The sequence below is a fragment of the Ailuropoda melanoleuca genome, chromosome 1 (genome assembly GCF_002007445.2).
Source record: "Ailuropoda melanoleuca isolate Jingjing chromosome 1, ASM200744v2, whole genome shotgun sequence".
Lineage (NCBI taxonomy): Eukaryota > Metazoa > Chordata > Mammalia > Carnivora > Ursidae > Ailuropoda > Ailuropoda melanoleuca.
In genome coordinates, this window is record NC_048218.1 from 65423883 (window position 1) to 65451420 (window position 27538).

The window sequence follows — 27538 nt, forward strand, 5'->3', positions numbered from 1 at the left end:
AGATTTACCTAAATAAATGTACAATCCTAACTAGGCAATGGGATATATGGTCTATGTTATTTCCAGAAACTATCATACAAAGATATCAAATAAGAATTCATGAAAGAAATGAATTCCTTAATGGTGTAACTGTCCCAGCATTAGCAACCTACCAAAAAAAAAAAAAAAAGACTACTTTCCTCTCAAAATCCCAATTTCTTTCTTGGCTTAAGACACCACTCCCCATCCTCCATCACCCAAGAATAAAGGCTTCTTTCCTTCTTCCCCAGGGTACTTTAAAATCTCTCTCCAGTCCAATGCTCGTGTTAATGGCCTTGCCTACAAGAATGTACATATAAATACAAACTCCTGAAATGTTCTTTTAAAAATCACTCTCTGACCATTTATACAATAAAGAGAACTTGCATCTGTATTATTTCTCCACTGGCCTGTGAATCAAGAGAAACAGATTCTAGATTCAGATCTACTACCAACAAGTTCAGTGATCTCAAACTAGTCAAAGTCACAACCTCTTTGAACCTAGATTTCAACACCAGCCATTTCAAATGAAACAATCAAGTCTACAATCCTCCCTATATATATATATTTGTGTGAAAAATGCAAGGTGCTGAAATGCTAACATGACATTAGTCATTTGTGTTAAAAAGGGTGTATGTGTGTGTACACACTTGCTTTCATCAGCATCTGAAGCAATCACAAAATTAGCACCTTGGGGGGCGCCTGGGTGGCACAGCAGTTAAGCGTCTGCCTTCGGCTCAGGGTGTGATCCCGGCGTTATGGGTTCGAGCCCCACATCAGGCTCCTCTGCTATGAGCCTGCTTCTTCCTCTCCCACTCCCCCTGCTTGTGTTCCCTCTCTCGCTAGCTGTCTCTATCTCTGTCAAATAAATAAATAAAATCTTTATAAAAAAAAAACAAAAACAAAAAAACAAAATTAGCACCTTGGGGGAGGGGGTCTGGATGGAAAGGAAGGGTGAGAGGGAAGTTTCACGTATGCTCTTGGGTATATTTTGAATTATGCACCTGCCAATGTAGTACCTATTTTAAAAAGAAATAAAACTAGATGTTCACCATACAGTTCTTTAAACTTTTCTGCATCTTTGAAAATTTTCGTAATGTTAGGGAAAATCTTTTATAAATGAATACAATTAAAAATACATAACAGGGGCACCTGGCTGGCTCAGCCGGTAGAGCAAGAGACTACTGATCTCTGGGTTTTATGTCTGGGCCCCACATTGGGTGTACAGATTACTTAAAAATAAAATCTTTTAAAAAATACATAACAAATAGTCTGATCTTGTGATCCTCCGCACCAAAACTACGGGATCAAAGAACTGGAGGAACCCTGGAGATCACCCAATCCAAACTCTAGTTTTACAGATGAAAAACGGGAGGACAAGAAAAGCAAAGTGATTTATCCAAGTCACACAGTGTCAGAACTAGAACTAAAAACCTGCTGTGACACGGGATGAAATAAAATGAGGGAGAAACAAGAGGAGGTAAAACCTGTTTAGAGGGTCTATTCTCCTCCTCCCCAATAACTCTGCCTTCCACCTTCCCTCCCCAATCCATCCTAAAAAGTCTCAACTCATCTAAAGCAGAGCTCTGCTCATGTCACTGGTCAAAAACTTTGAACGCTTTTCCATTACCTTTCAGATTGAAGCTCAGTCTGGATTTTAAAAACAGCCGCCTAAATAAATGGTCACTCTGCAGCCACAGCTCCCTCTACTCCCTTTGGGGGAAATGGCTCGCATTCGTGATTTGCCGCCGGGGCTCTCCCGGGCGCTGCAGGTTAGCCGACACGCCGCCCCACCCCAAGACTGACCCTTAACCAGCCCACCCGTTCTCCCAAGGCCCTCGGGACCAGCACCAGGGCGGATTTCCCCGTGCCCCCCCTGGACTCTGGGAACTCCAGCTCGGGCACACCCAGTGTCCGAGAACTTGCTCGGCCCCTCGCGCAGGCGGGAATCCCGGGCAGGCACCTGGGCCGACTCGGCTGCCCTCATGCCCGGAGCCCGGACCCTGACACCCACCGCCCGGGCTGCCCTGCCAGCGGCCTGGCCGCTCCGCCGGCCGCAGAGCCCCCTCCCTGGACCGGCTTGCTCCCCGCCTCCCCGAGCCCCGGCCTCACCCCGCCGTCATCACCACATTGTAGATGACCAGATACGCCGTGGCCAGCGGCCCTGGGCCCTTCTTTTTCCGCGCGCCGCCACCTTCACCGGCCCCGGCCCGAGCCCCCCCGCCCCCATTCCCCTTCGTCGCTGCAGTCGCCGCCGCTGCCGCCATGTCAACTGCCCGGAGCACGCTCTCCTTGCGCGAACACCACCGCCCGGACAAGGCGCTGCGAGGGGGCGGGGAGAGAGACGAGGGAGAGGTGGGGCCGAGTCCGCGGGGCGGAGCCAGAGACAGCGCCCACGGCGGCCGCCATCTTGAAAGAGGGCAAAAACATTCCTCGCGCTCCCGGCCGCTCAGCTCGTTTCAAACGCCAGCGGCCATCTTGGATCACGGTAATCACCGCCTCTGCGCGCTCCGAGTTATACTCTCTGGCGCCATCTTGGATCAGGTCAGAGCCGCCTTTGGCCTCCCTCGGTGGTCCCGCAGTTTCTAACACCTGGATGCTTCGTCGTCCCTGACTTTTTCTCTCCTTATAAACTCTGCCTCCGTGATGAAGCAAGAAAATGATGCTTTCGTTCTCCCTTTTCATCTTGCGTCTTCCAGTGGCTCTAGCTTTATCAGTACGAGCGTGATCAAATAAGCTGCCATTTTGGGTCAGGGTAATGGACGCCGATATCGCTTCCCATCAACCCCAGAAGCCGGCGAGGAATACGCTTTCTGGCTGGTGCTCTCTGCTCCTGTGCCAGCAGCCAGGTAGAAGGTTCAGTCTTAGAAGGTTTCTTCCCTGGCTTTAAATTAAGTTAAATTAAATAAGTTACTAGTACAGTGAAGAAGGTCAACTAGAAGTGTGTCCCTTTTTCTGTCTAACTAAAGTCACACGTGTGGTCTAGGATCCCGTGTCATTTGTGAGGGTCTGGAAGGTTCAAGTGCATCTTCCAGTCCGAAGCCGCTTGGGCTCATCTGTCGCCAAGGCAGGACGAGGACGAGGTGATTAGGCGGTCAGCTAAGGGTGACGTGCCGAGTGGAGCGAGAAACTTTCTACCCACAGTGGTCAAAAACCGAAGAGTGTTGGCTTAGACGGAAAACCTGTGTGCTGAGGTAACAGGGAAGGTTTATGGAAACTGCTTCAACCAGCTGACCCCTCCCCCCCCCCCCNCCCGGTCATTCAGGGCTTTGTTCTGGATTTTTTTTTTTTTAATTGTAAAAGGCTCCTACAGCTAATTTTCACACAGACATCTTAAATGAATTGCTGTATACATGGTATAAAATATTTATCCATTCTAACAAATGGAACGTCTGTGAGGGTGCATTGGGGGTTCCTGGCACTAAATGAGACACAAAGTCTTCTGTCTCCCAGAGACCATATAGAGAGAGGTGGTGGAAAATAAATCTATATTAGCTGGTGAAAGGTGTTATCAGTTAGGAAGCTATTGCAGTAATCCAGGCCATAGTGATAGTGATTCAGGCCAGAGTGGTCATGATTGAGATGATGGAAACCTGATTGAATTCTGGACCTATTTTAAAAGAGCTGATCAGATTTGTGGATATATTATATACGGAGTATAAGAAAAAGAGACATTGTGAGCAACTTGGAAGATTGTATTGTAGAAGAAAGTATTTTGAACGCAGAAATCAGGAATTTTGTTTTTTACGTGTTGAGGTTGAAATTTACATTAGACATCCAAATGGAGAGGTTGAGTAATCAATTAGATTTAGACCAGGTGCAGGCAAAACTCCACCTTCTGGAGGTTCCAAGGGAGAATCCATTCCTTACTTTCTCCAGCTTCTAGAAGTTGCTGGCATTCCTTCGCTCGCAAGTTGCATCACTTCGATTTGCCCTCTCTGAACTTCCACCTGCTTTCTTATAACAAACAACCTATGTGATTACATTGGGCTCAACCAGATATTCTGGGATAATTTCCCCATAGCAAGAGCCTTAACTTCATCACACCCACACAGCCTCTTTTGCCGTAGAAGTAACATTCTGGGGATTAGAATTGGGACCTATGTGGGGGGCCATTATACAGCCTACCACATTCCATTGCCCCCCCCCAAAAAAAAAAGGCAAGCAAGAAAACCCCCAAAGACTTGAGAAAAATGATGTTATTTTTTTTTTTTTTAAAGATTTTATTTATTTATTCAACAGAGAGAGAGACAGCCAGCGAGAGAGGGAACACAAGCAGGGGGAGTGGGAGAGGAAGAAGCAGGCTCATAGCGGAGGAGCCTGATGTGGGGCTCGATCCCATAACGCCGGGATCACGCCCTGAGCCGAAGGCAGACGCTTAACCGCTGTGCTACCCAGGCGCCCCAAAATGATGTTATTTTTAAACCATTATTAAATTTGCAGGAAAGTAAGGGATCTCCAAAGCGGGAACTGGCAGTAGGAAGAGGTCTTCTGTTGGTGGTGGTTAAGAACAGTAAATTGAAATTAGAACAGTGATCAGTTAACAAAAGCCAAAGCTAGGATTTCTCTGAGGGCAACTGCCAGTACCAGGGCTAGGACTGAGACTAACCAAGGGAGATTTCTAGGGCCACTTTTATAAGGGTACTAATCCTATTCCTAATCATACACCAAAGGCCCCACTTCGAAGTACTAAGGTGTTAGGGATCAGGATTTCAACATGTGAATTTTGGGGGACACAAACACTTAGATTAAGGTGTTATTTTCCTTGGCAAAAGGGATTTTGCATGTGTGATTAAACCTTGATATACAGAGAATAGCCTGGGAGGGCTCAACATAATCATAAGAGGGAGGCAGAAAAAGAATCAGTCAGAAGGGAAAGTGACTGTAGAAGAAAGGCAAAGAAAGATGCAATGTTTTTGGCTTCGAAGATGGAGGCAAGGGGCTTCTAGAATTTGGAAGACGTAAGGAAATGGATTTTCTCCCTAGCAAGAAATGCAGCCTTGCCAACATCTCATTTTAGCCCAGTGAGACCTGTATCAGACTTCTGACTTACAGAATTGTAAAATAATATATTTGCATTGTTTTAAGCCACTAAGCTTGTGAAAATTTGTAACAGCAGCAATTGAAAACTAATACAGCTAATACATCTCTATCGATACCAGTCAAAAAGCATTACTAGAGATAATCACGAAAGTTTCTGTTCATCAGGAAAACATAACCGTTTTAAGCATGTGTACATAATTACATGGCCTCTGTGCTAATGTTCCAGTTCTAAGTAGAGAATAATAAAACATTATTGGGTGACGTTAAGGAAGACCTAAAATAAGTGGAGGGATACTGAATTTGTTACCGGGCAGAGAACCAGTTCTGAACTCAGGTTCAGCTGCTTCCCACTTGAAAATCAATACTTGAGACAAGTGATGGTGGGAGAGGAAAGGTTGCTTTACTTTGGAAGCTGGCAACTTGGGAAGATGGTGGCCTAATATCTCAAAGACCATCATCACTGTCCAGGTGAAGCTGGAGGGTTTTAAAGGAGAAGGCAGGAGAGAAGGGAGGGAGGCTATCTGCAGGAGAAGCAGGTGTCCAGGCAGTTAGTCCTGTGTCGACATGACCCTGAACAGACTTGCTGGCATCAGCAGCAGCTGCTTTAGAATGTAATCAGGCCTTATCTTCTGGCAAAGTTTGGTCCTTTACTCCTCAAGGCCAGTGGTCTGCAAAGCTCAAGGAAAGTAAGTTCTGCTACAGACCAAGGGACTTAGGTCAGCAAGCAAGAAGTGCATAAGCTTGAAGCAAGTTAAGCCTTAAAACTGGTTGGAGTGCTGTTACAAGTCATAAATTGAAAGACTCCACATGGTAAAGGTGACAGTTCTCCCTAAATTAATTTATAAATTGCATGTGATCTCAAATCAGAATTTCATCAGGTGGTTGTTGTTATTTGTTCAATTTAGTTTTTGTGGAACTTGGTAAGGAAATTAAAATTTTACATTGAAGTGTATAGGTCCAAAATTTGTCAAGATGTTGGGAGAATTTGATCTATAATATATCAAGAATTATTATAAATTATAGTAAATAAGACAGTATAGTATTAGTATAGGAATGGCAAATAGGCTGATAGAGCAGAATAGAGAGCCTAGGAACAGACCCAAACATACATACGCACTTCGTGTATGACAGAGATGCCGTAGAGAAGAGATGGGCTTTTCAATAAATGCTGCTGGGACAGTTGGATATCCATATGAGGAAAAAAATTCCCTTCCTCACAGCACACACAAAAATCATTTCTAGGCTTAAATGTGAAAGACAACATTTTAAGCCTTTAGACAGTAATATAGGAGAATATCTTTATGATCCCAAAGGTAAAGAATTTTAAAACAAGATATAGAAAGTACCAACTGTAAATGAAAAGACTGATACATTTGACTAGATTAAAATAAAGAATGTCTGTTCATCAAAAGATAGCTTAAAATTAGCAGAAAAGCCCACAAAGTACGGAGTGGGGGAAGATATTTACCACACACATAATTAAGAAAGGACTAGCTTTCACAACATATGAAAACTCCTTCAAATCAGTAAGGGATAATCACATTGAAAAAATGGGTAAAAACTTGAATAGGGACTTTTCCGAAGAAAAAATATGACCAATAAACATATGCAAATATCCTCAACTTCATTGTTAATCAGGGAAATGGAAATTACAACTGCAGTGAGATACTCTGAGACATCCTCCAGAGTGGCTAAAAGGAAACAGTCTGATAACACCAGTTGTTGGCGAGAACATAGTGCAGCAGAAACTCCTGAAGCCTGCTGGTGGTGTTGGTGCATTCACTTCAGAAAATGGTTTGGCATTATCTAGGAAAGTCAAAGGTACACAAAACCCATGATTGATATTCTGCTGCCAAGTAGATGCTCTCGAATGCCCCCAAAATACATATACCAGAATAGTCAAAGCAGTCTTGTTTATTATAGCCCCACACTGAATATAGCACAATAAATACAGTGAAATAAATAAGTCATGAAATGTTCTTACATGAAATGTTACTTTACAGCCATGCAAATGAACAAATTGGAGCTCTACTTGACAACTTGGATGAATCCCATAAACGTAATATTGAATGAAAGAAGTAAGGCCCAAAAGAATGTATACAGTATGATTCATCTAAAGTTCAAAATCAGGCTAAATGAAATGACATTTTGGGGGGGACATATATACGTTGGTGGTAAAACTATAAAGAAAAGCAAAGAAGTAATTACCACCAAAGTCACAGTAATGGATTCTTGTGGATTAGAGCTGGCCACCTGACTTAGGGGCAATTGATTAGGAGGCAACCCTCTCCCTCATCTTTTTATCTTCATAGAAAAGGTGACTTCTACACAAAAGGGGAAGGTACGAATCATTTCCAGGTTCTTACACAATGGAGACCAACTTAGGTTAATTAAAGGGAAAAGGAACGTATCGTAAGGTCAGTGGATAGCTCACAAAATTAATGGAAAAGCTGATGAGTGAGGTTTGGAACATGGACAGGAAGCCATGGAAAATTAGGCAGCCAAAAAGAGAGACCAGATCAATACACAGGAAGACTCTGGTTATTATCCAGCAGCTTCTGTCATTGGCCTGGCTACCCCTGGACATTGAATGCTGCCATTACTTGTTTCTCTAGTACCCCTGAAAGATTCAAAACTGCCGTTTGCTTCTCTGTGTTACTACAGGGTCAGGGTCTTAGGAGCATCTGATTGGAAGGTCACATGCCCAAATTCTAGAGACTTTGTTACTGGGTAAGGGGCTATTTGCCTATACATGAACTTCTTTCTTGAAATTCCCTCCAAATAGTGTGTTTAGAACTGGATAGCCAGAAATGGTAGACATCTATCACAGGGAATATGAGAAATTAACACATATGGCCCCCAAGGAAGAAGGAAAAAGAAGTATGAATAGTTAAGATCTGTGAAATTCACTGGGCCATGTTTTTACCGGGGGGATAAGACATTGTGCACAGTCATTGAATTGAAAGGCGGCCAGGCTTTTTCTTCCTTCTGCCTTGTAGTGTACCATTCTCTCTCTTTTTTTAAAAAATGAATTCCAGTGTAGTTAACATACAGTGTTATATTAGTTTCAGGTGTACAAAATAGTAATGCAACAATTCTATGCCTTACTCAGTGCTCATCGTGGTAAATGTAGTCTTAATCCCCATCACCTATTTCACCCCCCCCACCTACCCTCTGGTAACTGAGTTTGTTCTCTGTGGTTAAGAGTCTATTATTTGGTTTGTGTCTTTTCCCCCCTTAGTTCCTATATTTTGTTTCTTAAATTCCTCATATGAGTGAAATCATGTGGTATTTTTCTCTGACGGACTTATTTCAGTTAGCTCCATCCATGTTCTTGCAAGTGGCAACATTTCATTCTTTTTTATGGATGAGTAATATTCTATTACACACACACACACCACATCTTTATCCATAATGATGCTGCAATACACATAGGGCTGCATATATCTTTTTGAATTAGTGTTTTTATATTCTTGGGTAAATACCCAGCAGTGGAATTACTGGATCATATGGTATTTCTATTTTTAATTTTTTTGAGGAACCTCCATACTGTTTTCCACAGTGGTTGCACCAGCTTGCATTTACACTAATGGTGCACAAGAGTTCCTTTTCCTCCACATCCTTGCCAACGCTTGTTTCTTGTTTAATAGATTTTAACCATTCTGACAGATGTGAGGCAATATCTCATTGTGGTTTTGATTTGCATTCCCCTGATGATTAGTGATGTTGAGCATCTTTTCTTGTGTCTGTTGGCCGTCTGTATGTCTTCTTTGGAAAAATGTCTGTGCATGTCTTCTGCCCATTTTTTAATTGGATTTTTTGTGTGTATTGTGTAAGTTCTTTACATATTTTGATACCAACCCTTTATCAGATATGTCATTTGCAAATATCTTCTCCCATTCAGTAAGTTGTCTTTTAGTTGATTGTTTCCTTTGCTGTGCAGAAGCTTTTTATTTTGATGTAGTTCCAATAGTTTATTATTGCTTTTGTTTCCCTTGCCTCAGGAGACATATCTAGAAAAATGTTGCTAGGGCCGATAGAGAAATTATTGCCTGTGCTCTCTTCTAGGGTTTTTATTTTATTTATTTATTTATTTTATAAATTCATTTTGAATTTATTTTCGTGTATGGTGGTCCAGTTTGCTTGAAGCTGTCCAGTTTTCCCACCACCATTTGTTGAAGAAATTGTCTTTTTCCCGTTGCATATTCTTGCCCCCTTTGTTAAAGATCAATTAAACATAACATTGTGGGTTTATTTCTGGGCTTTCTATTCTGTTTCATTGATCTATGTGTCTATTTTTGTGCCAGTACCATGCTGTTTTGATTATGACACATTTGTAATATAACTTGAAATCTGAAATTGCTTTGGTTCTTCAGGGTATTTTGTGGTTTTATACAAGTTTTAGGATGTTTTTTCAGTTCTATGAAAAATGCTGTTGGTACTTTGATACGGATTGCATTAAATCTGTAGATTGTTTTGGGAAGTATGGCCATTTTAGCAATATTTGTTCTTCTAATTTATGAGCACAGAATGTCTTTCCATTTCTTTGTGTCATCTTAAATTTCTTTCATCAGTGTTTCATAGTTTTCAGAGTACAGGACTTTCACCTTCTTGGTTATGTTTATTTCTAGGTATTTTCTTGTTTTTGGTGCAATTGTAAATGGGATTGTTTTCTTAATTTTGCTTTCTGCTGCTTCCTTATTAGTGTATAGAAATGCAGCGGCTTCTGTACTTTGATTTTGTATCCTGCAACCTTACTGAATTCATTTATCAGTTCTAGCAGTTTTTTGGTGGAAACTTTAAGGTTTTCTATATATAGTATCATGTCATCTGCAAACAGTGAATATTTTACTTCTTTACCAATTTGGAGGCCTTTAATTTCTTTTTGTTGTCTGATTGCTATAGCTAAGGCTTTTGGTATTATGTTGAGTAAAAGTGTTGAAGATTTTTGCATCTATGTTTATCAGAGATATTGGCCTGTAGTTCTCTTTTTTGGTAGCATCTTTATCTGCTTTTCATATCAAGGCAATGCTGGCCTCGTAGAATGAATTTGGATGCTTTCCTTCCTCTTCCATTTTTTGGAATGAGTTGAGAGGAATGGGTACTAACTCTTTTTAAAATATTTTGTGCAATTCACCTGTGAAGCCATCTGGTCCTGGACTTTTGTTTATTAGGAGTTTTTTGATTATTGATTCAATTTCATTGCTGGTAATTCAGTTTTTGGAGGCTTATAGGTTTCTAGGAATTTATCCTTTTTTTTTTTGGATGAGTCTGGTTAAAGGTTTATCAATTTTGTTGATCTTTTCAAAGAACTAGCTCCTGGTTTCATTGATCTGTTCTGTGTTTGTTTGTTTGTTTAGTTTCTGTTTTGTTTATTTCTGCTCTAATCTTTATTTCCTTCCTTCTGCTGGTTTTGAGTTTTTTTGTTCTTTTTCTAGTTCCTATATGTGTAAGGTTAGGTTTTTATTTGGGATTCTTCTTGCCTCTTGAGGTAGGCCTGTATTGCTATAAACTTTCTCTTAGAACCACTTTTGCTGCATCCCAAAGATCTTAGACTATTGTATTTTCATTTTAATTTGTCTCCATGTATTTTTTGATTTACTCTTTTATTTCTTGGTTGACCCATTCATTGTTTAGTAGCATGATATTTAATCTCCATGTATTTGTGGTCTTTTCAGATTTTTTTTCTTGGGGTTGATTTCTAGTTTCATAGTGTTGTGATCAGAAAAGATGCATGATATGACTGCAGTCTTTTTGATTTTGTTGAGACTTGTTTTGTGGCCTAATACATGATCTATTCTGGAAAATGTGCCATGTGCACTTGCAAAGAATGTATTCTGCTCTTTTAGGATGGAATGTTCTGAATATATCTGTTAAGTCCATCTGGTCCAGTGTGTCATTCAAAGACACTTTTCTTGCTGATTTTCTGTTTGGGTGATCTATCCATTGATATAAGTGGGGGTGTTAAACTCCCCTCCTATTATTGTATTACCATTGATTACTTCCTTTTCGTTATTAGCTGCTTTATGTATTTCGGTGCTCCTATGTTGGAAGCCTAAATAGTTACAATTGTTATATCTTCTTGTTGGATTATTCCCTTTGTGATTATATAATGTCCCTTTTTGTCTCTTGTTACAGTCTTTGTGTTGAAGTGTATTTTGTCTGATGTAAGTATTGCTACCCCAGCTTTCTTTTCATTCCCATTTGCATAATAAATGCTTTTCCATCCCTTCACTTTCAATCCCCATGTGACTTTAGGTCTTAAATGAGACTCTTGTAAGCAGCGTATGAATAGGTCTTGCTTTTTTTATCCATTCCATCACCCTGTGTCTTTTGATTGGAGTTTCTAGTCCATTTATATTCAAAGTAATTATTGATAGGTTTGTACTTAATTGTCATTTGTTATTTGGTTTTTGGTTGTTTTTGTAGTTCTCTGTTTTTTTCTTCTCTCGTGGCTTGCTGGCTTTCTTTAGTGATATACTTGGATTCCTTTCTCTTCTTTTTGTTTTGTTTGTTTGTTTGTCTGCATATTGCTGGTTTTTGTTTAGTGGTTACCATTAGGTTGATATATAACTTCTTATGTAAATAGCAGTCTATATTAAATTGATGGCCACTTATTTTGAACCCATGCTAAAAGCACTAAATTTTTATTCCTCTCCCCTCCATGTTTTAGGTATATTGTTTTATACTTTACCTCCTTTTATTTTGTGAATCCCTTGACTGATTTTATAGATATACTTAATTTTACTTCTTTTGTGCTTTTTTTTTTTTTACTCCTCCTTATGGTCTTTCCTTTCCACTCAAAAAGTCCCATTTATTTAAAAAAAATAAAATAAAATAAAATAAAATTCTCTCTTTACCACTACTTTTTTGCTACTTTAATTACTGTATGTCCTGGTGTGGACCTCCTTGGGTTGATTTTGTTGGGGGCTCTCTGTACCTCCTAGATCTGGATTTCTGTTTCCTTCCCCCAGATTCAGGAAGTTTTCAGCTATTATTTCTTCACATAAATTTTCTTCCCCCCCCCTTTTCCTTCTGGAATCCCTATAATGCAAATGTTATTACACCTGGTGGTGTCATTTAGTTCCCTAAGTCTATTTCATTTATTATTATTATTTTTTCAGTCTCCTGTTCAACTTGATTGCTTTCCATCACTCTGTCCTTCATATTGCTGATCTGTTCTTCTGCTTCCTCTAGTCTACTGTTTATTCTGTCTAGTGTATTTTTTTTTTAAAGATTTTATTTATTTATTTGACAGAGATAGAGATAGCCAGCGAGAGAGGGAACACAAGCAGGGGGAGTGGGAGAGGAAGAAGCAGGCTCATAGCAGAAGAGCCTGATGTGGGGCTCGAATCCCACAACGCCGGGATCACGCCCTGAGCCGAAGGCAAACGCTTAACCGCTGTGCCACCCAGGCGCCCCTGTCTAGTGTATTTTTAATTTCAATTATTGAGTTCTTCATCTCTGATTCTTTATGTTTTCTCTTTGTTGAGGGTCTCACTGAGGTCCTCTACTCTTTTCTTAAGTCCAGTGAATATTTTTATGACCATTACTGTAGAATCCCCATCACATATATTGCTTATCTCCATTTCGTTTAGCTCTCTTACAGTGATTTTGTTCTGTTCTTTCATTTGGGACATATTCCTCTGTATCTTCTTTTTTTCTAACTCTGTTTCTGTGTGTTAGGAAAGTCAGCTATGTTTCCTGTACTTGAAGGTAGTGGCCCTATGAAGAAGAGGTCCTATAGTTCCCTGCAGTGCAATGTCCCATGTTCACCAGAACCTGGAGCTTCAGGGGTATCTCCTGTGTGTGTTGTGTTCACCCTACTATTGTGGCTGAGCTACCTTTGCCTTCAGTCCTGTCCTCAGTGATGGCTCTCTTTGCCTGTTGTAGGCAGGATTTGGTCCCTCTGTTTTTAGTGGGCCAGGATAGGGCAGCTTTGGGCTTGAGTTGACTCAGATCATGTGTTTGCCAGAGATGTGGTAGCCAGGAACTGCAGCGTGCCTTCTCTTTGTTGTTCCTTGAGAAGCTTTCTTTGGTGGGGTTGGGGGGGGCTGTAATCAGATCAGATATCTTCCTTCTTCCACTGTTGGCGCTGCAGTCAGACTTGTGTTTGTGGTTATCTGTCCCTGTTCCTGGTGCAGGAGTCACTTTGGAGTGGTGCTGGCCCCTATCAGGGCTGCTTAAACAATCCTGGGCTTGTGGCAGTACTTTGGATGGGCTCCAGCGAAGACATATTGGAGGGGGCAGGTCTGCAGGAGAATGCCAGGGCTGGGTGTCTGTGTAGTGTTAGCAAGGTTTGTTGGATCTGTTGTGGGGAGGGGTCCTGGAGCTGAGGTATGGCGAAAGGGGGCCTGTCCACAGAAAATATGGGGATAGGGGCACTGTTAACCAGTTAGGTGGAGTGTGTTGGCACTGTGTTGGTTCCTGCAGGTGTCCATGTGTCTAGGCTGGGGGTTGGTGGAGGGAAATGTCACCTACCAGCTCTTTTGTTCCTAGAGAAGTCTCCTAAGAATCCCTGCCCCTCCAGCACATGCTCTGAGATTAATAAATAACTCTCCTCCCCGTATACCCCAGGCATTTTTCAAACTGCTTTCTCTACTCTGTCTCCTTAGCTGTTTGTTGTGCTGTCACTTTCAGGATGGGGACTCATTTTCCTGTAGCCCTCCAGGGTCTCCCAGAGCCCAGCCTGCTGATTTTTATAGTTCTAAGTGTTAAGCCATTGTAAGAACTTGCGAAATTAGGCCCCTCTGCTTTTCAAAGCCCAACGTTGTGGGGAGTTGTCTTCCCCATGCAGTTTCTTCATGCCTGGGGTGCTTGGTGTGAGGGTCTGTTTCTTTTCCTTCTCCAGTTGGCTGCATCCTTCCCTTCCATGGACACTCCCAAGGATTGTTTAGCTCCTGACCATGTCACCATCCTTCCTACCCTCTTCAGCGTGACCTCATCTCTACATTTAGCTGTGGAGAGTCTGTTCTGTCAGTCTTTGGGTCATTTTCTGGGTTATTTACACTGATGTTGTATCAAATATCTAGTTGTATCCATGGGACAAGGTGAGCTAGGATTTTCCTACTCTTCCATCTTACCTAGATGTCTTAATTTTTAAAAAATATTTAATAGCATCCTGTCTTTGTGCCTTGGATATAATGTTTTCTTGTATTTCTTTGAAGATATTAATTATTGTTTTTTCTCTTCCTGTATAGTCTTTTTTTTTTAAAGTCCTTTTTAATCTTTGTTGTCCTCTGTCTTTTGTGTTAGAGACTTGCCTCAAATGGCTGACAGTATTTGGTTGTTTGTATTTAAGAGTGAGGTACTAAAAACAAGTTTGTCTGTACGTGGGGCCTTTTTAGTGTGGGCCTTCCTGTAAGGTGCTTAGCCACTAGAATGACCGTAGAATGATCAGACAAGTCCATGATATGCAGAATTCAGTAGGACATAATTTTAATGTCTATAGAAGTGTGGCCTACCAGAAAGAAAATATTTTGGGATTAAACCAAATCGAGAAAGTTTTCAATACCCTGAAGACTCCTAAGGATTCAAAAAACTGACTATGAAATTCCAAAGAGGTAGATGGGAAAGATTTAGATATCTAAGGACAAGTAAAGAATGTAAAACCATTGAAGTCATGAAAGAAGTAAGCTACCATCTTTTAGGTGGTGCAGACTTTCAGGAATAAAGGAACATTTAGGACTTAAACCCAAGAACTGGATTTTAGAGTTGGAAACATAGTGACTACAGAAAGGGACTTAACTTGATCATCAGAGTCACAAGAAATATCAGCATGGTGTCTTGTAGTTCCAGGTCTTATGCCGCACTGAAGTCTGCTTAAAAAGTACACTCAGTCAGCTGAGAAAGTAATGTTCCCCTCAACTGCTCTTTGTTCAGGGCTGTAAGCCTGGTTCAATATCTGCAAATCAGTCAGTGTAACATACCACATTAATAAAATGCAGGGTAAAAATCATAATCATGTTAATGGATGCAGAAAAAGCATTTAATGAAATTCAACATCCATTTACGATAACTCAATGAAGTGGGTTTAGTAGAAGTTACCTCAATATAATAAAGGCTAAATATGAAAAGCCCACAGCTAAAATCATTCTCAACAATGAAAAGCTGAAAGCTTTTTCTATAAGATTGAGAATAAGACAAGGATGCCTACTCTCTCCACTTGTATTCAGCATAGTATTGAAAGTTCTTGTCAGAGAAATTAGGCAAGAAAAATAAAAGTCAATAAATGGTGTCGGGAAAATTGGACAGTCACAGCCAAAGAATAAAATTAGACCACTGTCTTACACAACATACAAAAAATAACTCAAAATGCATTGAGGGCTGTTAAACATAAGACCTGAAACCATAAAACTAGAAGAAAACATAAGCAATAAGCTCCTTGATGTAAGTTTTACCAAAACAATAATTTTTTGAATCTGACACCAAAACATAAGCAACAATAAATAAATGGGTTTACATTAAACTAAAGAGCTTCTGCACAGCAAAGGAAAACATCAACTAAATAAAAAGGCAATCTAGGGATACCTGGGTGGCTCAGTCGTTAAGCGTCTGCCTTTGGCTCAGGTCATGATCCCAGGATCCTGGGATTGAGCCCCACATTGGGCTCCTTGCTCAGCAGGAAGTCTGCTCTCCCTCTCCCACTCCCCATGCTTGTGTTCTCTCACTGTCTCTCTGCAAATAAATAAATAAAATCTTTTAAAAAAAACTAAAAAAAAAAAAGCCATTTAGAACATTTTTTTAAAAAGGCAGTCTACTGAATGAGAGAAAATATTTGCAAATCATGTATCTGGTAAGGTGTTAATATCGAAAATATGTAGAGAACTCATATAATTTCAATAGCAAAACCCCAAATAACCTGATTAGAAAATGGTCAGAAAATCTTGGGGCGCCTGGGTGGCACAGCGGTTAAGCATCTGCCTTTGGCTCAGGGCGTGATCCCAGCGTTCTGGGATCGAGCCCCACCAGGCTTCTCCACTATGAGCCTGCTTCTTCCTCTCCCACTCCCCCTGCTTGTGTTCCCTCTCTCGCTGGCTGTCTATTTCTATCAAATAAATAAATAAAATCTTTAAAAAAAATAAAAAAAATAAAAAAAAAGATTTTATTTTATTTGACGGAGAGACAGCCAGCGAGAGAGGGNAATAGGTACAGGAAAGGATGCTCACCATCATTATTCATCAGGTAAATGCAAAGCAAAACAATGGTGAGGTATCAACTCATACCTGTTAGAATGGCTGTTATCAAAAAGACCAGAAATAAGTGTTGGGAAGGATGTGGAGAAAAAGGAACCCTTGTGTACTACTGGTGGAATGGAAATTGGTGCAGCCACTATGGAAAAAATTTTTGAGATCCCTCAAAAAATTAAAACTACATGATCCAGCAATTCCAATTCTGGGTTTTTATCTGAAGAAAATGAAAACACTAACTTGAAAAGACCTATGCACCCTATGTTCATTGCAGGATTATTTATGGTAGCCAAGCTGTGAAAACAACCCAAGAGTGATGGATGAATGGATGAAGAAATTATCTTATAGATAAATAACAATATTATTCAGTCGTAAAAATGAATGAATTCTTCCTATTTGCAACAAGTGGATGGACCTCAAGGGCATTATGCTAAGTGAAATAAGTCAGAGTAAGACAAAGGCTGTGTGATTTATCTTATATGTGGAATATTGAAAAAGAAAAAACAAAACGACCTCATAGATACAGATAACAGATTGGTGGTTGCCTGAGGTGAGGGTGGGGAATGGGGGAAATGGGTAAAGAAGTCAAAAGTTAAAAAAAAAGTATCACATCTTGGTAAATTCATAAATCTACCAAATCAGATCTGGAAACTGAATTTAATAGTTTAAGGAAGAGCTAGGTTTTAAAATTTGTCACATTAACAGGCCAAATATTAATTTTTAAAAAACCAGAATGAGGTACCTGGCTGGCTTAGTTGGTGGCGCATGCAACTCTTGATCTTGGGTCCGTGAGTTCAGGCCCCACATTGGGCTTAGAGCCTACTTAAAAAACAAAAACAAAAAACCCAGAATGGTTTCCAAGTAATCTTTTTTCTGCACAAAAATCACCCTCAATCATAAAAAACCAACTCTGACAATTTGATGAAAATTGGGCTGTTTTATTGAGAAATTCCTGCATGACAGCATGTGTGGGTTATTTCTCAGTGCTGTTCATTTTTCCAAGAAAAATGCTCCAATCTCTTGCCTATATAGCAGCAGGGCTGGCTTCATAGGTGACACTTTTGCAGTCACACAGGGCCCCACACTTAAAAGGACCTCACACTTGTTATAATGCCCTGCTATCACTGTCTTGAAATTCTTAATACTTATTTATTTATTTTTTAAACAAAGGCCCCACATTTTCATTTTGCCCTGGGCCCTGCAAATTACATAGCTGGTCCTGCCTGGCTGTCAGAGTTCTGGCAGCCACACAGGGGAGAGGGCTGGAGTTCTGAGGTTTTGTGTGTAGCTTTTCCCTGAGCCCTGTGTTTTCCGGGTTGCTTCACTCCCATCTCAGTTGGGTCTGTTGTTCACCAGTCCATGGCCTCTCTAGGAGGAGGAGATGGGAGCGAGTCCATCTAATCCCTCTACTTTTGCCTAGCTCTGTGGTAGGACTCAGCTTGCTCTTTGAGGCTTTCTCTCCTACACCCACTTGCAGAGTGGAAAAAGAACAAAATTAATTACCGATTATCTATCCCCCAATTTTGTCAACATTTAAGTCTACCGTATCACCTCTCTCATTTTTTGCCCATGTGAGTCCATGCCTTTGTCCTTTTACTTTCATTTTAGTGAGGTTTTGGGAGACAGGATATAAATGCCGAGTGTTCAGTCTGCCATGTATGGCCACTAGTCTTCATTTAGTTTCCATAGAAACAATTATTTTTCCCTTTATCACTGAATTTTTGTTGGTTTATATAATAATTAAATGATGTAATTACAGTTACAACTGGAATAAATAAGTTTAAGAACAAACCCAATTGACTACACTCAGAAGTATGTGGGCATCAGTTAATTTATTTTACAGAGGGATGAAAATTGTGGTTAAATTGGGCAACTTGGATTAGACGGAAATTAGGTAACTGAGCTTCTATTTTAAGTAAATGAATGTAAGACGTCTGTTAAGAAGGTTCATTATTGAAAGTCTAAACAATTTGGCTTCTTGGACGATCAGTGTGAAGAAGCTTATCTGTCTTTAAAACTGCTTGAGCAAGCAAATGCCTTTCTAGGACCAGGCTCTTTTCTGCCCTTTATGGGTATTATGGATGTGTTCACACCAACTTCCTGGACTCTGGACCTTGGTCTCTCCTAATTCCTACTTATTCCATCCCACCTCTGTCTTGATCTCCCAGTTGGACTTTTGACCTGCTTTGACCTAAATGACCTTGGTTTGCATCTGTGAGTTGATACCTTACATTCCCTTTAAGGATCCCCTTCATATGTACCTGGTTCCTCCAGTCTCTAGCCTTTTAGGGATTCTTCAGGGCAAAGCTGACCTGCCTCCTACAGTTTCTTCTCTGCAGGAACTCGGATTTCAGCTTCTGTGTTCTAAGTCATTTGTTTTCTGTCTTCCAAAAATCTGGTATTTTTCATCTGTCTTCTCCCATATTTGTCTTTGAAGGGTTTATAGCTTTAAAAAAATTATTAATCCTTTACTGTCAGTTTAGCATGGGTTCCAAAGAGAGCAGAGTGACTGCTTATTTTCAGTAGGTCCTGTTTGGCCTCCACTCCTGCCATGGTAGCTTCTCATTTTCTAAGTCCTTGGTATTCTGCTTCTCCAAAAAATAGGACCCTCCATTTTGAGCTTTCTAGACAATTTTTAAAAAGATACCTACCCAGCCATTTCCTGGGACTGCCCAGCAGAGCGCTATTTGTTCTGTAGTTAATATACAGACAGGAACAAGTCAATGTGAATTACCTTTGGTAAATATTAATTAAAAATTAGTAATTTATCCATCTCTTCTGAGTTGTCCAATTTGTTGGCATATAGGTTTTCATAATATTCTGTTACAATTATTTGTATTTCTGGTGTTGTTATTTCTCCTCTTTCATTAATAATTACTAATTATTTGGGTTCTCTCTCTTTTTTAAGTGAATCTTGCTAGAGATTTGTCAATTTCATTGATCTTTTCAAAGAACCAGCTCCTGGTTTCATTGATCTGTTCTATTGTTTTGTTTTTTTTTTTTTAGTTTCTATGTCATTTTTTTTCTTTATCATTTATTTCTGCTCTAAGCTTTATTATGGTTTGGGTTTTGTTTGTTCTTTTCCTAGCTCCTTTAGGTGTAAAGTTATGTTGTTTATTTGATATTTTTCTTCTTGAGGTAGGCCTGTGTTGCTACAAACTTTCCTCTTAGAACCACTTTTGATGCATCCCAAAGATTTTGGACCATTGTGTTTTCATTTCCATTTGTTTTCATGTAATTTTTTCTTTCTTTTGATTTTTTGGTTGACTCATTGTTTAATAGCATGTTATTTAACCTCCATGTATTTATGTTCTAGATTTTTTCCTTGTGGTTGATTTCTAGTTTCAGTGTTGTGGTCAGAAAAGATGCATGGAATGACTTCAGTTTTTTTGAATTTGCTGAGACTTGTTATGTGGCCTAATATGTGATCTATTCTGGACAATGTTCCATGTGCACTTGAAAAGAACGTGTATTCTGCTGTTTCAGGATGGAATGTTCTGAATATGTCTGTTAAATCCATCTGGTCCATTGTGTCATTCAAAGCCACTATTTTCTAGTTGATTTTCTGTTTGGATTATCTGTCCATCAATTTACGTGAGTGTTCAAGTCCCCCGTTATTATATTACTAATGATTATTTCTCTTATGTTTGTTATTAACTGTTTGGCGTATTTGGGTGCTTCTATCTTGGGTACATAAATATTTACAAATATTATATCCTGTTGTTGGATTGTCCCCTTTATTATTATGTAGTATCCTTCAATGTGGAAAAAAAGGAACCCTCCTGCACTATTGGTGAGAATGCAAATAGTGGTGCAGCCACTGTGGAAAATAATAATGAGATTCCTCAAAGAACTAAAAATAGAACTACCCTACAATCCAGGAGTTGTACTACTGGGTATTTATCCCCAAAATACAAAAACACTAATTCAAAGGGATACATGTCCCTCTGTATATTGCAGCATTATTTACAATGGCCAAACTATGAAAGCAGCCCAAGTGTCCACTGATAGACGAATGGATAAAGAAGATATTTTATAGACACACACAATGGAATATTACTCAGCCATAAAAAGAATGAAATCTTGCCATTTGCAACAACATGGAGAGAGCCAGAGAGTATCATACTAAGCGAAATAAGTCAGAGAAAGACAAATACCATATGATGTCACTCATATGTAGAATTTAAGAAACAAAACAAATGAACAAAGGGGAAAAAAAAGAAACAGACCAAGAAACAGACTGTTAACCATAGAGAACAAATTGATGGTTACCAGAGGGGAGGTGGATGGAGGGATAAGGGACATAGGGGATGGAGATTAATGAGTACACTTACCACGATAAAAAAAAAATCAAATGATAAAAAAAAAAAATAAAATGAGCTATTGTTGTAGGAGTGTTCTATAAACTGAAAGGTACCACCAAAAATAAAAAGTATTACATCAAAAAAAAAAAAAGGAAACGAAGTTAAGATTGTTTTGGTAATTATGAATCTGTGTGTATATCCATAACATACTGATTTAGCAAATCAGATTATAGTTATTTTTCCACATGCTCCCCCCCCGACCAACTGTACCTGTGTATAGAGCTGTTGAGCTTCACAATGTTTTTTCATGGGAGTTAATGTTACTTAAATGGCAAATAGATCAAAGATAAAAAAAAATTAGGGAACTCTTTGGGATAAGGTATAATGCAATTAAAGTCGAGCTAAGTCTGAGAAATTTCCTCTTAATTGCAAGATAAGACTCATAAGATCAGATAAGCTTTTCTTTCGTGACTGTGAAGAGGAGAGTAGCAGTTGGGAGTTAAGGGCAGGCGTAGCATTTCCTAAACTCACAGCAATTATTTTTCGTATGGTTGCATGGGCACTTTCAGATTCGAAGATCCTTTTCTGGGAGGTGGGTGAACCTAAATAGTTCGTTTCATCTTTCATCAGGATGTAACTTTTTCAAATATGTATTTTGTTTCTGCAGGAGTCTAATCAGTTCCTTGAGAGTAAAGGATGTTTCTGACTCATCTCAGCAGCTCTGACTGCCAGAAGAATCGGGCTTACCATCAGGAGCAGGTAATGTACATGAGCTCACTTAATTTATTTGTATTTTTTAGGGGCACCTGGGTGGCTGAATCAGTTAAGCATCTAACTCGATTTCAGCTCAGGTCTTGATCTCAGGGTCGAGAGTTCAAGCCCTGCATTGCGCTCCACACTAGGTGTGGAGCCTACATTAAAAAAAAAAAAAAGAAATCAATCTATTTTTATTTTTGAGAGAGAGTGAACACGTGTGCGCATGCTAGCAGGAGGAGTGGGGTGGGGAGAGGCAGAGAGAGAATCCTAAGCAGGCTCCATGCCCAGCACAGAGCTGATACAGGGCTTGATCTTATGACCCTGAGATCCTGACCTGAGCTGAAATCAAGAGTCAGATGTTTAGCTGACTCAGCCACGCAGGCACCCTGAGCTCATTTAATTTTTATAACAACTATGAGAGAGGAGCTCTTACTCTAATTTTATAGATGAGGAAACTGAAGCCCAAGCTACACAGCTCCAATAAGAGGTGCAGCTGGAACTGACTCCCCTTGACTGATTAACCAGGTTTGCTAAATCCTACCCTAGTGTCCTGCAGCATTTGCCTTCAGTGAAAAGGTCAGGTACTTTCTGGAAAGAGATCTGGGACATCATGGACCTTACAGAATAAGTTGTATGACTTTTGCTAATAAGTGTTCAATGAATTTGGCCTGAGGCTCTCTTTCACTTTATTTTTTATTTATTTTTTAAAGATTTTATTTATTTATTTGACAGAGAGACAGCCAGCAAGGGAGGGAACACAAGCAGGGGGAGTGGGAGAGGAAGAAGCAGCCTCCCAGCAGAGAGCCTGATGGTGGGGGTCGATCCCACCCCTGAGCCGAAGGTAGATGCTTAATGACTGAGCCACCCAGGTGCCCCTCTCTTTCACTTTAACAGAGCATCTGGAATAAGGTTGTGGAAGAGCCCTATAGCTCCACCTATCTCTTAACTATTGGAGGCTACTAATGTCTGCCCAGAAGAAGCTAGTAAGTGTGAAAGACCAATCAACAGGTTAATTTAGAATTTTCTTCTTCCTTAGTTATCTCCAACTAGAACTCTAGTCCCAGAGTCTAATAATGTGAGGATGGATGATACACTTCCATGTGGTCACCACTGGGGCGACAGTCTCTGACATGAAGCCCTCCCTGCAGAATGTCAGCATTTGGAACATGGCAAGGTCTGCAGGCTAAGATTTTAAGCAGCAGTTAGAAATTTAAGGTTGTCTCCAAACACTGCAGGTCTCCTGGGTGTTTCCAGTTCCAGTGATCAAAGCCACTGAGGGTAAATGATTGTAGCTGTCGCAGTGGCCCCTCCCACCTCCCTTTTGGGTCACTGTCAAGGAAATCATGCTCTAGTGACCCTGTCTCTCCTCTGCATCTATCTCAAATGGCCCCATTGGATGCTCCCCTAACTCAGGTAGCTCCGGGTTCCAAAAACACTCGAGATTGTTGTCCTGGCTGGTTGTTTCATATCACAAGTAATCTGGTAATTGCTTGTGAATTGCAAGTCTATTTAGATTTGGTGGTGAGGGGGCGCCTGGGTGGCACAGCGGTTAAGCGTCTGCCTTCGGCTCAGGGCGTGAGCCCATCGTTATGGGATCGAGCCCCACACCAGGCTCCTCCACTGTGAGCCTGCTTCTTCCTCTCCCACTCCCCCTGCTTGTGTTCCCTCTCTCGCTGGCTGTCTCTATCTCTGTCGAATAAAAAAAAAAAAAAAGACTTTAAAAAAAAGTCTTTTTGGTGGTGAGGAGCATAGACCTGGTACTTTTAAAATGTATTAAAAAGTGGAAAATATATATAGCTATCTATATATATAAAATATATATATAAAATATATATAGCTATATATAAATAGCTAATCACAAACTATAACCTAGGTATTGAGTCTATATTATCAATATAATTGGTGAAACTATGGATGATGCCCTCCAGACTGATTTCACACAAACATTTTTTAATTTCACTATAATTTAAAAAGTAATATGCACAGTTAAGGTAAAATTTGGAGTTCTTGTTTTTCCCTAGTCCATCTAGAACAGTGTTAATAGAATTTTACAGAAAGTTTTAATCTGTGCTGTCTGATCAGGTAGCCACTACTCATATGTAACTATTGAATACTTGAAACATGGCTAGTGCAACTGAGGAATTAAATTAGAAATTTATTTATTTTAATTAATTTAAGCTTAAATAGTCACTTGTGACTCATGGCTACCATATTAGTCAGAATGGACCTAGAATTTGATGATGAACTTATAACAGGATAGTCTGTTATGTTGCAGCCACAAAGAACCCTAAAATCTTCGTGATTTGTAAGAACCAAGGTTTATTTCCTACTTGTGTTATGTATCCATTGGGGGTTGGTTGGGGGCCCAGGCAGATAAAGCAATCACCATCTTACATATTGCCCGTCATGGTGGAGAGTCTTGCATTAGTTACTTAAGTGCTCTGGCCCAGAGGGGATGCACATCACTTCTACTCACAGCTCACTAACCAGGACTAGTCACAGCCCCACGGAGCCAAGGACCCACAATGCTGCCAGGGGCAAAGAGCCTCAATAATGACTGGCACAGATGTTAGCCTCCCTTTCAAAATACAGAGAAGGAGTTCCTAAAGGGTAAAGAAAGTAGTATTACTCATGTTTTCTTGAAAATTGGAGAACTGTGTTTCTTTAGAATTCAATTACCCTTCATCTCCTTGATACTTACTAGCATTGATTTATTAAAAGCCAGTAAGATGGGAAAAGTAAAACTCAAACACTTTGATTAAAAAGAAAGAGAAACTATATAGAGGCACCTGGGTGGCTCAGTTGTTTAAGTGGCTGCCTTCGGCCCAGGTCATGATCCTGGGGTCTTGGGATTGAGCCCCGCGTCGGGCTCCTTGCTCAGCCAGAGCCTGCTTTTCCCTCTGCCTTCTCTGCCTGCCACTCCCCCTGCTTGTGCTCTCTCTCTCTGACAAATAAATAAATAAAATATTTAAAAAAAAGACTATATAAATTTAGAGCTGACAATAGTCATCATGTGTTTTTAATTATACATAGAAATATCATTTGATATGACGTTCTGCAATGTAAACAGCAATCAATGAGTTTTTATGTGTTTGGGATGAAAATGGAATGGGAGAAAATGTATTTTTTTTCCTGGTGCAGAATCCCTAGCAAGTAATAAAAAGTCCTTTTCTTTAAAAAGAGTAATTTCCTCACTAGGAACATTTGTGGAGTGTGGTTGCCTTAAAAAGGTGAAAAAATTATTAATTGGACAATGGATTGTTTCCCTCTAGACTACACTGTGGAACCATAGAATCATCAAATCCGAGATTTATTAGCATGCCTTGATTCCTTTTAGAATATCTGTAATATTGTTTGAACACTCAAGACATAAGGGGCTCACCATCTGATAACAGATTTCTGATAAAGCAGGAGCGAGTGATATCAGGAATTTTCTCCTAACAAATATTTCAATATCAAGACACGGAAAGATAGCATTTGGTTGCCGATAACAAAGTGCACCAAAATTACAAATGCAAACCAAGCCCTAGTTAATAGTATTAATGATGACGATGATTTTGTCACATGCCAAAAATGTCATATAGATCTTAGCATTATGAGGATTCAATAAATATCAAATGTCCATTGAATTTATCTGTAGAATGTAACTGAACCAAACTGATGCTCAAGAGAAATTTTGCACAAAATTGAGGCTAGCTAGTGTGAACAAGATCTACGTAAGTCATTCTGTTCCTTAGTGAAACACAACCATCTAGGCCATTCATGCAGCACACCGTTTGTTTGTCGTTTCCAGGATCGCGCTGTGTAGTCTCCAAGCTGGTGGCGTGGAAAGAAAGAGAAGGCTGCAGAGACTGAACAAACAGCATGCACTGTGGTATCCTTTATTTAAAACCTGTGAGCTAACTACAGTCGTAGTGTTCTCATTTACCATTCTGATGGCGTAATCAACTGGGAGAACATTAACACAACTTCAAGACGTTAAAAACCTGTAGCAAACACACACAGCACACACGCGCACACACATGACAACACACATGCACACAAAGATTATAGTCTAAAGACAACTAAGTGAAGAAAAGCTTCAAATGCTCTAAATCAAATTTTAAAACCCTTTATTATAAACTGTGGCAATACTGTGGCTATTATGAAAAAAAACTGTTTAACTGCTTAAAAAGCAAAAAGAAAAATACTGGCAAATTTGAAACTAGCAGCAAAAAGCAGATAAAAATAGAATGGAAGGTAACATAAGACTAATATCAAAGTTCTAAGGTTGATACTGTGTAGGGTTGCACTGAAGTTATTTCAAATTGGTTCTTGAGGAACTATTAAAAAGTTCCTTGAAATATGAAATTGCTGCACTTCACAAACAGTGGAAAAGGAAAAGTATTTGGAATGTTACACACACACGCAGAGAAATGTATTAGGCATATTGGTTTATAGTCTTTGTTTATGACCTTCAAAAAGTTTATAAAGAAAAATTTAAGTGCCAATGTAGTGAAAGAAAAATTCCTAAAGATGCAAGTCTGAGTGCATTTATCAGGTCTAAGGATACATTTGAAGGCTGGGGGCAAGGCCTGACTGATGCACATTCAAGAAGAAAACATCGTGGAACCCATAAGTTAGGTAGAGTTCTCTGGCGAGTGTTTAGAATCGAAGGTGTGTTAACGTCAGACTACCCTGAAGGAGATTCCAAAGTACGTGCAGTTCTACAGCCCTTCATCAGTTGAAATCTGTTTCATAGTGGCCGGTAAATAATTAAGACTAACTTTTCAGCAAACTGGTTTTTCATACATTCAAACACAAAAATCTTTACCACACATGCAGAGCTGATATTCTGTAACAGCACAAATACGAATCCTGGTTTCAGAAGAAAAGCACATTAGCAAGGACTTTTTTTTTCACGGGTTCTTACAAAAATGTCTGTAGCTGCTAGACATCTGCAAGGAGGGGATAAGTTTAGATTTCCTACTGATTTTGGAAGAAATGAGATTCTATTTTCCTAAGGAAGCCAGCCATCCACGAGCAGGGGACCGGTCTTCAGAATCTAAGAAGCATAATGTCCTTAGTGCTTAAAATCATGGCAAGTTCAGAGCCAGAAAAACGGGCAGGTGGAACAGGGGAGAGAAATGAAAAGTCTGAATGTCTACAGTATACTTTGGAATCAAATGGGCCTTGCAAGTTAAAATGGCTCAACTGCTTTCAGGATGAAGTGCTGCGGTGCTGGAGGAGACTCCGTTCTCTGGAGTTAGGAGCTGGGAGAGACGCATCTCCATCTCCAGGGACGTCTGGGCTGAGCTGCGAGCATAGGGCCTTATTTTTCACGAGTGCCTTCAGTTAGGGAATTTATGACTTTGCCCAGATAAGGATTTCTTTTGGTTACTTTCTAACATCAACTGATCAGGCAAGTTACTGGTAATTTCCCAAAATGAAATCTGGCTGTGCTAGTATCGTAAAGGTGCCAGCTACTTCACATTAATGCCCATCCATAGCCGCTGCTAGGTGCCAGCTGCTGTTGCTGAACAATCAACCCTCAAATGACCTAACTAGATAATCTATCACACTAGGTGCTTTTACTATCTTGGATTTTTTGAGCTTTAGAGAAATAGTCTTTGTAATACGACTTAGAAGCTGCTTCCCTTTGGCTTTGTTTCACTCTTCCTCCTCTTCCTCCCCTTCCCCTTCCCCTTCCTCCATGGTCTCCACAATGAGCTCCGCTGTGCAGGTGGCTTCTCCGAGACTGTTGACAGCCTTGCAGGTGTACTTGGCATCGTCGTCCCCGCAGACATCGCTAATGATTAAAGAGCAGTTCCCATCCTCATCGTAGTCTATCTGGAAGTGGCGGGACTCCCGGATGGACTGGTCATCTTTGAACCAGACAACTTCAGGGTCTGGGTATCCTGCAGCACAGGGAGAGGACACAAAGTGGCAGAAACCGTTATTCAAAGTTTCTTATCAATTCATGCTAGCAGCTTCTAAGGAACCTCTATTGATTAAGGGTTGACTAAGGGGGTACAGGAAAAAAATCATGATGTTGGCTTTTAGCATCTCTTTTGAGATTTACATTTGGATATGAGCATATGTTGTAAATAGTAATATCTGAAACCCCACAAAAGTTCTTTACAGTCATGCCATTTGCCATCCATGTGGGGCTTGTACCCCTCCCGCCTTTACACAGATCCAGAGTATGGCCTGTAGCACAGCCCTGACTCCAGCCACGTGCCTAGAGCG

The 27538-nt window shown here is 40.1% G+C and overlaps 2 protein-coding genes and 1 long non-coding RNA gene across 9 annotated transcripts in view; 1 reads left to right on the top strand and 2 right to left on the bottom strand.

Moving 5' to 3' along the window:
- HACD2 (3-hydroxyacyl-CoA dehydratase 2) overlaps window positions 1–2329 on the bottom strand; it is a 113547-nt gene extending 111218 nt beyond the window's left edge. The window contains exon 1 of the mRNA XM_034659589.1: window positions 2131–2329. Within this exon, the coding sequence (XP_034515480.1) occupies window positions 2131–2285 (155 nt within the window). The 5' untranslated portion in view covers window positions 2286–2329. The remainder of the gene's footprint in view (window positions 1–2130) is intronic.
- A 113-nt stretch (window positions 2330–2442) lies between these two features.
- Window positions 2443–25211, top strand: LOC105239023. 2 transcript variants are annotated; one of them, XR_004625029.1, is made up of 3 exons: window positions 2443–2562; window positions 21222–21313; window positions 25104–25211. It is a non-coding gene; the product is annotated as an uncharacterized LOC105239023 (long non-coding RNA). The 2 variants fall into 2 exon arrangements; XR_857822.3 differs by having other exon boundaries at window positions 2446–3212.
- MYLK (myosin light chain kinase) overlaps window positions 25160–27538 on the bottom strand; it is a 263098-nt gene continuing 260719 nt past the window's right edge. For all 6 annotated transcript variants that reach the window (XM_034659556.1, XM_034659553.1, XM_019803103.2 and 3 more), the window contains one exon: window positions 25160–27207. In XM_034659556.1, the coding sequence (XP_034515447.1) occupies window positions 26960–27207 (248 nt within the window). In that variant the 3' untranslated portion in view covers window positions 25160–26959. The remainder of the gene's footprint in view (window positions 27208–27538) is intronic.